Source organism: Aptenodytes forsteri, unplaced genomic scaffold (assembly GCF_000699145.1).
Source record: "Aptenodytes forsteri isolate BGI_AS27 unplaced genomic scaffold, ASM69914v1 Scaffold2, whole genome shotgun sequence".
Lineage (NCBI taxonomy): Eukaryota > Metazoa > Chordata > Aves > Sphenisciformes > Spheniscidae > Aptenodytes > Aptenodytes forsteri.
Genome location: NW_008795695.1, coordinates 16,734,929 through 16,748,334, shown reverse-complemented (window position 1 = coordinate 16,748,334; position 13,406 = coordinate 16,734,929). Strand labels below are relative to the sequence as shown.

General features: G+C 38.8%; 1 protein-coding gene across 1 annotated transcript in view; it reads left to right on the top strand.

The window, feature by feature from the left end:
• SYTL5 (synaptotagmin like 5) overlaps positions 1 to 13,406 on the top strand; it is a 64,398-nt gene that overhangs the window by 31,338 nt on the left and 19,654 nt on the right. Inside the window, exons 4-8 of the mRNA XM_009283041.1 lie at positions 807 to 939; positions 2,845 to 2,964; positions 7,440 to 7,596; positions 9,211 to 9,340; positions 11,175 to 11,281. Coding sequence (XP_009281316.1) covers positions 807 to 939; positions 2,845 to 2,964; positions 7,440 to 7,596; positions 9,211 to 9,340; positions 11,175 to 11,281 — 647 coding nt within the window. The remainder of the gene's footprint in view (positions 1 to 806; positions 940 to 2,844; positions 2,965 to 7,439; positions 7,597 to 9,210; positions 9,341 to 11,174; positions 11,282 to 13,406) is intronic.

Below are 13,406 nucleotides of genomic sequence, written 5' to 3'. Positions count from 1 at the left end.
CCTTTCAGGTAGTTGTAGAGCGCAATAAGGTCTCCCCTGAGCCTCCTTTTCTCCAGGCTAAACAACCCCAGTTCCCTCAGCCGCTCCTCATCAGACTTGTTCTCCAGACCCCTCACCAGCCTCGTTGCCCTTCTCTGGACACGCTCTAACACCTCGACGTCCTTCTTGTAGTGAGGGGCCCAGTAGGAAGGTGATGGGTATGGGCAGTTTGTAGGGAGAGGGACTGGTTTACTGCCATTGGAAAAATGCCTGGGTCAAATATAATGCTTGGCAAAATGCTGATCTTGCCAATATCACTGTGCTTCAGAAGCCGTCAAACTGGCAAGTATCTAATGTTCTTTGGCTTTTGATATTATGCAGCCTGTCAAATTGGGTATTTTGTGATTTGTTACTTTGTTATTTGATAGATATATTAAAAAATATATTTAAGCCATTTTTCCCACACCTTGCTCCTAGTTGAACAAACATTTTAATTAGGAAAACATTCTTTCATTTAACACAGAAAATACTGTACACTGCAAAATTATAGTTCAGGTCCTTTGGTTATTAAATGTTGTCAGTGATAAATTCAGAAGCATAGTTCAAGATGAGTTGATAATGAGAAACATTTCAAGCTACTTAAAGTTTTATTTTCTTTTATCAAAAGGAAAAGCCAAAGAACCCTCCAAGTTTTTTTTCATTATATTTTATCATATGGTTTTATTTAATATTGAAAAATGGAATATCTATTTTTGCAGGTTGTTTGACATGTGCTGCCTTTTTTGTGCAAACATTCACTTTTTTTTTTTTCCCCCCCTCCACTGAAGATACAGTTTCCAGTAAGGATGAAGGAAGAACATTTAAAGAACCACCCCAAGAGAATGAAGAAAAAAGGCCAGATGTATCAGTCTCCTCCACAAATGGACATAAATCAGTCTTCAGCGGACCTAGAAAGATAGGGTAAAGCCTTTTCTTTTGGAAACTGATAAATCAGGTAACAGCTGTATATGGTGGGATGGATTTTCTCTTGAGTTTCTCCAGCATTCCACATCAGCCTCAAACTTCCCAGGGTTAGAAACAGCCTTCGTTTAAAAGCGTACTTACTATAATTAGACTGCTGTTTCCTAGGAAATGCAGCAGTAATTACTCTTCAGCTATAAAGGTAGCAGAAAAAAAGGCAATTTTACTCCTGGATTTTTCTTGTTTATACTCGGAAGTAACAGAGTGTCCCTAAAGGCAGGTTTGCTGAAGAAGCAAATGCGAAAAATAGCATTTGGAGGGCGTGTTTTTTATGTATACTGCTCGGTTCTGCTCACAAGTCAAGTTTTTCTTTAGCTTCCAGCTGTGCAAATGCTGTCTAACAGTCAAGCAGTGCCCCTTTTTTGTGCATCTGACAGTGAACAAACAGATGTTGCTGGTCATCTTGCAGTCTCAGTGACGTGTATAACCCCAGTTTGGCTGTGCCCTTAGAGGAGCACTCGCTTACTCTCGGGGGACGTGGACAGATGCATTGAATATATGGTTGCACAAGTGGTGTCTGGACGTAACTTGAGGCTACTGGGTGAATGGGAATTAAAATCAGATGAACGTTCATATCATGGCTGGAGCTCCATGGGCTGGTAGTTGGAAAACTTTGTTGCTGTTGGAAGAAAGAACACATTTTATTATGGATCCTAAATACAGGATAGGTAGATAGCTTTCTACAGCTTTTTTTACTTCTGAGGAGAGCTGAGTATGGAATTACTTGTTCCAGTGACTCCAGAAATTAACAGATTTAGAGCATCAGAATGCCTCTAGCTTCTGAAATTAAGATGAAGAAAGAACCAGCTTAGGGAATCTACTATAATAGGACCTAGATGTTGCTCTAAATCACGCTAATTGGTAGCTATAGTAAGAGTGCATTAAAGTTTACTTCTCTAATCCTCTTTTCATTGAAATCTTTTGTGCAAATCTATTAGTCGTATTCCCCTACAAGAAAGAATTATTTTTTATAATTGTCTGTTGTTTATTTTAGTGGCGTTTGGCCTTTTTCAGTTTGTGGCCTGAAATGTTTTTTGGTGGTGACATTCCCCATGAAGGAAATTTAATCCTACAAGAATTAGGCTTGCTTCTCCTGGTATATTTTGTGGCCTCTCTTAGAAGTAGTTCATTATTCCTCCTCTTCCTTCCTTGCTCCTTCTTCCTCCCTCAGGTTCCACATTCATATATCTCATGAGTGGATTTGTTTTAGCAAAGCCATTTTGGGGCCAACTCCTACTGACATTTAGTGTCATGGGATAACATAACAGTCTATTGTTGTTTGTAAGACTATGAAGAATACTATTACTTTTCAAAACTTTATTTCATTTCTGACATTTCTGTCTTATTAGGCCACATGTTGCAGGGTAAGGGGGTGATGTTATGTTTTTGGAAAATAGCATGTTTGGGGCATTGATACATATAATTGTAGAAATTGCAAAGAAATCTTCAAGAGAAAACACATATAGTGTAAATTGCTAGAGAAAAATACACATACTTAGTCAAAAAAACTTTGCTGTGTATAAACTGTAAAAAAATAAGAGAGAGGAATTTTCACAAAAGACACTTCTGGTTCAAAGCTTGAAGTGGCCATGTTGAGTAGGAGGGATGTTTTAATGTTTTGTGTCTTAAAAAAGCAGTTTATAGCAAATATGATGCTTTTTTTTGTTCATAGGAATCAATTTGATAACCAGATTTGGTGCTCTATTGACCCTTATATCCAGAGTTGTCCATAGGTCAGACAGATGAAATTAATAGAACGCGCACATCACAGTGTTTCGGTCGGGCTGCTGTTTCCTGGGAAAAACCTTACAACTTTTAAAATCTTTTATTCCCTGTTTTCATCAGGAAGGTAATTAGGGCGGTTGCCAAAGGAGAAATTACAAATGCAAAAGGAGAAAGGAACACAGGCTCAGAAGCTGAAACCCAAAGTCTGCGCAGCGGCAAGTCAACGCCTTGCTCTGAGAGGTGAGCACCAGAAATCTGGTAGAGCTCATGCCAGGATTGACGTAGGGGTGTGTGCCAGTCCTCTGTGTTGCATTGTGTCTTTGAATGCTCAGCATTAATACTACCTGAGAAGCAGAGCTTATTTTTAAAAAAAAAAAAAAAAAAAAAAAAAAAAAAAAAAAAAAAAAAAAAAAAAAAAAAAAAAAAAAAAAAAAAAAAAAGAAAAGAAAAAACCTAAAAATTACCTCCATCCATCTTCCTTTTCTCTCCTTGTGTTTGGCTGGTGATTGCTGTCAGTACGTTGTTTTTTGTTTTCTGGCTTTCAATTGATGAGCTGTGTTCATGTTACAGAACTGAGGCCCTTTGTTCCAAAGGTTTTCTTCGGTAATGACACGTTAATTGATTATAATTTATATTTTCTTCTTCAAAGGCTCTGTTTGCCCTTTTCTTTCCATGATTATTGTCCCAGTTATTTCTAATAGAATTCCATTTATCATTCTTCTGGGTTTAAGAGATCTCTGTTATTGCCTCCGATAGCATTATAAAATGCCAGATGCAACATTCTTCTCATGTCCCACCTCCAAAATGAAGCCAAAAGATAGCTCACTTTTTTCTTGTTCAGTTGGATAGTCTATACTGGATGTAGACCCACATTCTTTGCTCAGGTGCACACACCTAGAAATTTTACAATCTGGATTGAAAAATAATAATAATTTGCTGTAAGATCCAACAGAAATTTCTAGCTCTAAAACAGTGTTCCTGGGAGACTCCAAATAGGTATACAGGAACACAGGACATCAGGTAAAAGGAACATCATGAAGTTTGATTCACCCACAGATGAGCCTTCTTGTTTAAGCAAGAACTTGCTTCCCTTTGTTACCTACAATTCAAAAACCCACTTGCTGGATGTTCTGCAACATGCCTAAAGTTGATGGTGACAATCTTCTTGAAAGCTGATAATTTGATTTTTTTCACCGAGTGATGCAGCACTTACTAGCCAAATCAGCTTTAAAGCTAGTTTTCTTCTTTAATCCATACACAGTTCACCAAATTTTTTTTCCACGAAGCTAATTAGGCCTTCTGTATCTAACCAGATTCATACCTGACTTTCATGAGACCAGAAGTAGTAATTTTGCTATTTTTCTGGATTTGTTTTGCTTTTCATTGAATAGACTAGAGATGAGTGAAGGATCTGAGAGACAAAAACTCAGCAATCTGGTGTCTGTGCTGCTTAACGCTAAGGTTATGCAATATTAAGTAACTTTCTCTAAGAGTTTACTAGAATAAGGTCAAAGGGATTCTTGTGAGAGACCTGTGCAGCTGTTTTGATGTGCCAGACTACAAGGAAGTTATCGTGCAGTTAACCATAAATGAAGCAAAATAATTTTGTTTGGGGTGGTAGAATTCGGCACCTGATAAGCTCTGTGTACAGACTTGGAAGGATAAATAGAGTGAAGTAGTCTATAAAAATAGCCTTTATGTTTGATTGCCTTGCTTGACTTTCACATAAAGCATCAACTTCCAGCTTTTGCCCAGAGCCAGGGTGTGGGATTTATTAAATTAGGCGTATTGAGTCAGTATGGCAACTTCCTTTTCTATCTGTCATCTGATCCTCACCTGGCCAAATCAGTGTCCTGTGTCAAAGTACAGAGTAACCCAGCTGTGTTGCCAGGAGATGCTTTTGGTAGGGGGGCTGAATGATTTTACTGTCTATGGAAGATATGGCACTTTCTAAATATTAGTTTGTGGAAGGATTGAGGAGCAGCTTATATTTCTTTGTAGAGGGATGAAAATTCCTGTCTTGTACATGCATGGTTAAATACTTAATTTGATATCTGAGGATGCTTGCTTTAGTTCATCTATTGCTAATTTATAGAACTGAGTAGTAATTATTAAAAATAACAGCAAGGCTTCCCAGGCTACCCTCTATAACTGTTTTGAGTTTCAAATTAAAAGAATATAACAACATCTTGTGACACTGTAGCTGTCCTATATTTTCCTGCATATTTCTAATTTTTGTAATTGCCCTCATCTTTTTAGCTGCATTGCCAAAATTGGTAGTATTTCACCTACCAGCAGGGAAACAGAGAATTTTTATTCTTTCTAAACATTTCTGTTTAAGAGAAGATATACTGAGCTGGGAACAGGGAGTCCCAGGCCATGAGTTCATCTCTTCAACTGGTTTATTTCTACTCCAGCAAAAATGTTTACTGATTTTGCAGCTGAATGAACTGGGAGGCTGCATCTGGATACTTCTAGGAGAAATAGTATAGGAATTTCAGGCTCATCTACGCAGGCACACCATCCCATTGTACTGAGGTCTTGTCTACCACATGGAAATGCCTGGCATAGTCACCTTATAACAACATTTTTCTTTTGTTTTCTACTTAATACGTGTATAAAATGTGTTGAACCTCTCTCTAACAGCAGACTGAAATAAGGGCAAAGTACAGGAGAAGTCTGTTTAGCAGGTTTGGTGTGCAAGTACTCAGTCTGACTGATGACTCCTGCAGAACCCCTTGTAACATGTTTTCACATCTTTTATCCCAGCCCACTATTACTTTTGAACACTTCTCTTGATTTACATGTTTACACAGTGAGGAAAAAAATAACAATTTTTGTAACATAAAGTCACAACAATACATCGGAAGTGGTGTGACATGCAGTAAAACTCAGGTTTTCAACATTTTGGCTACTTTCCATACATTGGCCAGTTTGGAAATTAAGGTATGTGCGTCTAAGTCCAGCAGCTTTGATAAAATACAGGTGACAGCCAGTAACCTTGATTTTTCTGACTTTGCAGCACCAAAGACGCATCTTTATGTAAACAGATAGGACTAAAATTCAACCAAAGCACGTTCAGTAGGATTTGCTGATGACTAGCTCATCAAATTAAAAAGTAGCAGTGCATGTATGTGAAGTGCACATGCATAAGAGTGTGTTTATTATGCATTATCTACTGTTGTCAATATACGAAATTGGATAGTAATTGTTAAAAAGGTTACCATATGCTCACTAAAGACAAAAACATGGTTGCACAACATTTGTAGACAGTCCTGGTGTTTGGGGTTTTCCTCTGTATTCCTCGTTTTCAATAACTCCACCAATGTGGATTCAGAGCCTGTGCTCACTGCTTAACGTAGCGGTGAGACAGGAGCTGTTGTGTTCCAGAGTATTTTTTCCTCAGTTCAACAGTAGTTCTAATAAAAATTTCCATTGTGGTAGAGAAGATTTTTACTGCAGTTACTCTAAACGTGATATGACAGCCTAAACCAAGTGAAGGTGAAATTCAGCTGTTGTCCAGCACAATGAAGATGCCTGCAAATCTGAAATATTTATTCAGCAAGCCTCTTTTGGCTGAAAATACACTGTTCCAAAAATTTTCTCCAGCAAATTTGCACTACTATTGTCCTCTGACATTGTATTTTCCATATGGAAAAGGGTGCAATTCCTGCATTAATTCCTATTTACCAGTAATTTTTTTTAAAGTAGTAAGTAGGAATGTATGCAGAACTGTTACTGTCCTGCAAGACTTTTTGAGATTTTTCTGAATTGTGAAGAAAAATAAAAAGGTTTGATGTTTGTGGAGAAAGAAGAAGAGTAGATCAGCCAAGAACTTGTATTTTTACTGCAAATCAAATTTCAAATGAAAATAAAACTTTAATTGGAAATGTGTTGAAATACATTTTAAAATAATGTTCATTGTTTCAAAAGGTCAGAAAAGTGCAACAGCTTACCCTATTTAACCCTCAGTGTTTGCATGGACTAATCAGTATTTTCTAATAGAAAATGTCCCATGGAAAAATTTCTGCCTGTTGTGGTATTAGACAGCAATTGGGTTCTGGCATGCTGATCACAGATGCTTTTTTGTCACTTTTACTAACATGAAACCTGGCAAAAAGACTTGTCCAGCTTTTCTAGCTTTCCAAGCTGGTTGAAAGAATCGACCAGTTTGGGTCAAGAGTCATTATTGCAATATAAATAGGACAGTGAGCAAGCTGTTGTTTTTCCGGAGAGGATGGAGAGCAGATAGCCAAGGACTTTAGACCTTCTGGAGATAGTGCTGGCATTAACACTGGCTGCAGAAGTGGCCAGAACTGTCATGTCACCATAGTTTTCCTTTAAACCAAGGAGCGGCCTGGTAGGAAGCGTTACACGAGTCGTCACACCTACTGTTGGGATGCGAATGCAGTGCGAAATGGATGAATATAGCTTCTGCAGCCTGGACAAGAGCCGCCCATTTGGGCTATTCGCAGTTCTGGTAGAAGTGCTGAAAATACTTGTATTACTTGTATGTATAAAGTAATTCTAATTCACCTTTGCCTGTGTTTTTCTTTCCAGGTGAGCGTTTCCTCGCAGTGGATCACACAGTTCACCCAGGGCAATGTTATTCTAGTAAACTGTTACCGTGGCTGTTTTCTTGCAATGGTTTGCTAAATGGGTTGCCTTGGTTTGCTCAAAGCAATAATGCTTTAATACTCTTCTCTCCATCCCAGAGGGAGCACTCTTTCGCTGAACGGCAGTGGTGCAGAGGCCGCTGCAGGCCATCTGAAAGGGGCCGTGGGTCTGGTGAACAGAGGCAATGTTTCCATACCTTCCCTCCCGAGGTCTCCGGCACTCAGCACGCACAGCATGACTGCAGATTATAGCAGGGTAAGTACAGTGATGTAGAGCTGACACCAAACACAGCTGACACCAAACAAGATGACTTGGCTGGTATCTGCCCTGTTAGATCGATTTGTAGCCCAGAAAGGACAAGCCTGACAGAGAAGATTTTGTTTCTTCCTCAATTCAGCTGGCACCAGTGAAGATCTCTACTAGAACAGAATTTGTCATGCTCTATCAGTGATGCGGTTTTTGGTTTGGCAGACATTTTTCTTTTGTCTAAAAATTGCTGTTAACCTCCAGCATTACATAATGAGTTACAGACTCTGAACTGGGAAGCACAAGGGATGGGAGTAAGCATTTTTGGCACTTCAGGGCCTTGAGTAAGTGCTGTGAACTAAGGATGTGACTTTCAAGCATGCAGGGTCCAGCACGCTCCCACTGACTTCTAAGGGAAACTTTGCAAGCTCAGCGCATGCAGAAGATCAGGCCATACTGATTTCAGTTTTTTCTGGATTTGGACACTGGGCTCTGCATAAATTATGGCATAACGCAAAATGTGTGCTAGACGCTTTATCAAAATGAAAGGTGGGATTCCTCTTACCTGCTGTAGGCCTCTTGGTATGTAGGTGGCCACGTCTGAGCTCGCTGCCTTGGCTGTTTTGTAATAAGGAGAAGGATGTGGCTCCTCTAGCCAGAAGCAGACACTCTTTGTTCCCAGACAGCCTGCCTGTTTGTCAAGCAGCTCCTCCTGGCTGTGCACTGAGACACATCCTGAATCCGTTTCAGTCACCCCTCTTAAGAAATCAGGATTGTACTAGCAAGTTATTCTAGGTTGCCATGACTTAAGTGCAAAGGAAAGCAAAATTTATAGTCAGAGGTAATGCCTTTTACCATTAATGTTTGGAAAAAAGTAGATGAGCATTTGAGATCGGAGCCCTATTGAACGCATCAATTTTTTTCGAACTTCCAAATATTTGGTCTAATATATTGTCTTTCCTAATAAAAACTAAGTTAGTATATATGAAGGGCAGTTTCAGGAGCTGTAAATAAATTAATAGTTGTTTTATTTATATTCTTGTTGGCACAACAGACTGACTTGATTTCAAGTGCATTAGATTTGGTTGAAAAAGGCCAATCTATTTAATTTAGATCGAGTTACGTCGTTAGCTATTCCTTTACAGGAAGGCAAAAAGCCATAATGGTATCAAGCATATTGGCTTTATTTAAGGGGTTGTACTGGCATGATTTAATTAGTTCAAGTCCATTTGGATTTACCCTGGCTGAAATCATTACGCGGGTGTAAAAACAATAGGTTTTATCTTTTCTTTCTTTGTTTTTTCTTTTTTTTAATTTCCAAGCTAAGTGAACTTTTAATAGATTGGAGAGTTTCACTTCCCTCCTCTCACTCCTGATGCATTGCTCCAGTTCTTCAGTTGCGAACTCAGAATGTGTGCATGAATCGCATCTTTGTGCAAATTTTATGCGTGATCTGCACTAAGCAAAGCAGATTAGATTGTAATCTAAATATATTCAGTAATAGACTGGATGCTAAAGGAGCTTTGGAGTTCTGGGAGCTAACAGAAATGACGCTTTTGTAGACTGGTAGTGAATAAGCTCGCTTTTTGTATTGATGGGATGTGCATTTTTCTTATTGGGCAGGACACTGGCTTAGAAAATGGCATGATTATTCCAGCAAGTGAAAGCGTACCTGAAGATTTAGTAAAGAAGCACTGTAGGAAAGCATCTGGAACACCTTCCATTGCAGTTTCTAGGGTATCTTTGTCATCAGGCAAGTATTAAGTCTTTTTCTTCTTTCTGTCAGCCTTTACCATCAGAGGATTATTCCTATTCTTGTGTCTCTGCTCCTTTTGTTTTTAAAGCACATTGAAAGATCAGGCGTAAGTTTCATAAATTTGTTCATATTCGTTCTGAAAATTCTTCCCTTTTACTAACCAAGTTTATACCACTTTGCAAGTTTTACATTTGAAAAAATGGTAATCCTAACCCCAGTAATGTTGGCACAACGTTAGTATTAGGTAAATCACATGCTCTTAGAATTGTTACAAGAGTTCATTCATAATTGCACATTGTTAAATCATTCTCTGTGTGGTCAACTGTATAAAATACTACCTATCTGCAATCTGTATAAAATACTACTATGCTGCTGCCATTACATTTCACGCCCACTTTGCCCAGAAGCATATTTGGGAAACAAAGAGCTGTCAGAGAACAAGTCCCTTACAGACTTTACGTCACTTCATTTTTATGTGTCATGCACTGAACCAGTCGATTCAGCTGTAATTCACCCCATTTCATTGGAGGCTGTTAGGTAAATGAGGCTTGCACAGGAAGGTGCTGTCGGAGCCACTTTGCAACGGTGGGTGGAGATCCTCCTCTTCCTGTCTGAAATAGGAGGCGGGAGCGCCCTGCACTCTTCTGCTTCTCCCAGGCACTCGGCCGCCTTCGTACAGGGCTAACAGAGCGGGTTCAGATTTACAGGTTTCTCTCTGAAACACAGCAAGGCTCACTTTATTTCAGCTTAATTTAGCCCAAAGCAGAAACCTAGTGGCATATTCCACAGAGCTAATCAAAGGAGATAACGTTCTTCACCTTAGATTTTTTCAACTTGAAAGCATCAGGGTTTCTTGGAGAATATTGTACAGTGCAACTCCAGGCAGAGGTGTTACAAACTGCTACTTCTTTATGAAGTGAAAATTCTCCTGTTTCTGCTACCTTATAAAATAAAGGTTTTCCTAGTAGGAAAGAACTGGCCTCATGTTACCAAAGCAGATGGATCCCGAGCAAATTTCAGGCAACCTGGGAACGAGCCTCAGACTCTTCATTGTTTCCTTGTTGGAGGATCTCAAAGAACATTAAGCTCAGGAGAGTGACCTTTCCTGTCACATCAGCTATACCCAGGCAGAAGATGAACAGTTAAAAACTTTCCAGATTCCTACCTGCAGATCCAAAAGTATTCTCCTCCCTCTCTTTCTTTCTCAATATATTGAACAGTTGCAGAAAAGTTTTATATGAGGAGGACTAAGAAAATCTTTCTCCAAGACGTCTAACGTCTTGTGCCTATAGAGTGGATGAGAGATCTGTAGGACTGAAAGAAACTTGTGCAGGTCTCGAGACTTGTTCGCTTCCTCGTCCTTTCTGCACATGGAACACCAGTAATGGCAGAAGTACTTTCTATGTCCATCTGCATCACTAATTGCTTAATTCTGAAGCAGACGCTGAGGAGTTTGGTGGTGGTGGGAGATGCGATAATCACTGTGAACACTTGGGACTGCAAGTTTTGTAATATTCCAGGCTGACAGGCCTGCCAGAGAAAGTCAAAAGCTTCATCTGTGGTATATCCACAGGAGACAATTACAGCAAATAAATAGTGCAGGGGAAAAAGTATTGGCCAAAGGTTGACCACATCAGGAATCCTATTTTTCCATTTATCATATTGATGTTCAGTTGTCGTAGAGTTTGTGACAAATACCTAAAATATTGTTTTGATTTTTTTTCCTTAAAAAACAATTGAGTTTGAGACAACACTTATTAAAGTGTGGAAGATGAAACGGAATATTTTTGCACAAATTATAGTAAATTTTTTAATTGATTTTATTTTCCAGATCGTAGCCGATCTGAGATAGATCTGAGTGAATCTTTCTCTGAAGGAAATGAGGATACTCTGAGCATAAGAAGCAAATCTGTACCTAGTGCCTTAGATCAGGAACTGGTGAGTTATAAATATGTAAATGTTTATCTGGTGGAAATCCTGTTTGTTCAGACTTATGAAATCAGCACTGTATGTATATCTATGTAAAATGTAAGAAATGCAGAGCATTATTTCAGGGATATTTAATGAGTTTTTAAACAGCTTCATCTTCTGAGTATGTTGGCTATAGAATGATTCCAATGAATAGTCATGGTTACAGTTTGTTATTGATTTGCTGTTTTTTGAGTTTACAGGTGAAAGAAATCTGGCCTGAACATAAACTGCAGGCACTATATTACACATGCTCTGAAGTTCTGTTAATTCATGCTTTCTTAGATTTTAATTTTGATGCTGAGAAATACTATACTTTAAAGGCTTTAATCTTTGTCTGGTTTTGATTTTCCCCTTACATATCTTTTTAGCAAGTGAAGCCCTAGCTTTCTGTTCTGTCACTGTTGCTTGCCTTTTCTTCCTGTTCACTATTTTCTCCCATACATCTCCATGCCTTTTTCTATATATTCTATGGGGTGCTTTTCCTGAAGTGATTCACAACTTCCCTCTCCTCTTATGCACATATCCAAGATACACAAGTTGCAGATGATTGGCTATAAAAGAATTTCCAAGTTTGTTAAATATGCATGAAGGGGAAAAAAAAGATCTATTTAAATAGTTCTTCATCTAATCATAGTTTGTTCTGAAGTTTCCAAATGTGTGCTTGTAGCTTAGAAAACCCATAACCCTCTGCGTTACGGTTTCTGCATTTTGTCTATTGTCATAGTCCTTCCCTACCATCTGCTCTTTGCAGAAGAGCATTGGCCATGGGAGATGTCTCCCCTTCTTGTAGCATTTGATACTTGTGGCTTGGTGGAAAACAACGTATTGGGATTCCCATCTGTTTCTTGGATTGTAAGCACTCAGAGAATTTGCCTGCAGCATTGCTTTGTTTGGGTTAATCTTTAAGGAAATTAAAAAAAGCCCTTCCTTTGTGTCAGATTTCTGTGGAAGAAAAACTTCAAAAATAAGTGGTTTATTTTTTAATTGTAGTAAAGAAAAATGATGTGTTCTTGATTAAGAAGCCGGAAAATATTGCAGAAGAAAAGCATAAAATACAAACTTTAAATATCTTTATATCAGTTTTCTGCTCTAATTGTACAGGGTGCGGTAGTTATCACTTAGGGATTTCTGTGAGGCAGGTGCCAGAGATGCCAAGTCCAGAGTGGTTTTCTGTTCCTTGATTTTTGTCTTCCTCTTATTCAGAGGGTTTTTTTTTTCTTTTTTTCTTTTTCTTTCTTGCTGACTCTGAATGAAATTTCGCATTGCATCTCAGCAACTCTTTAGCTTCTTTGCTGACATAGGAGATCTCTCTTGTGGCATAACCTTGATTTAATTGCTCTGGGGTCTGTGAGAGTGCTCATTCCCCTTTAAACTTCATTCATAACAGGGTTCATAGATCTGATTCTACCCATGTCCTCCTTTCTCTGTCTTATTAAATCAATTGATTGCATTCGTCAGCTTTAGTGTTGCCATATTTTTTTAGGGTAGTTTGACTCACAGGAGTCCTTTGAGTCTTGCCCTATATTCATTATGGATGCAGTGTTTTGAGATAAAAGTTGTACTCCTGCTGGAATTTAGTTTATTTGGTACTTGATATAAGAGGCAAAAAGAAAGTATCTGATGAAGATAACAACAGCCCATGGAGCCTGAGAAAAGTTATACCTCATTTTCTCCTGGCCGGCTGGTGGAGCTGAGCTAGCTGAGGTCCTTCAGTCTCATTTCTGGGTGATGGGAGCTGACAGCACTGGTGTGGGAGATGCCACATGTCAATAGGATACGCAGATTGCTGGAATTTATCAGCTGAAAGGGTGGGAAAAGGCTTTTATCTGCTCTGCTCCCAGCTTTATCAGGAAAACCCATTACACATGCAGAGAGATCAGCTGGAAAATCGAATGGGTATTTTGCTTCTCTAACTTAACATTGCTCTCGATAATGAAAAGGGACGACTCCCAGAAATCCACATACTGTAGTACGTATTTATCAAGGAGTATGGGGAACCAGTTAAATCTAGTGTTGTGTTCAAGTGTGAGCACCTTCTCTAGAGAGGTATGTGTTGAATTCCTGCCCAAGTAGTGTTCATTACATGCTCAGC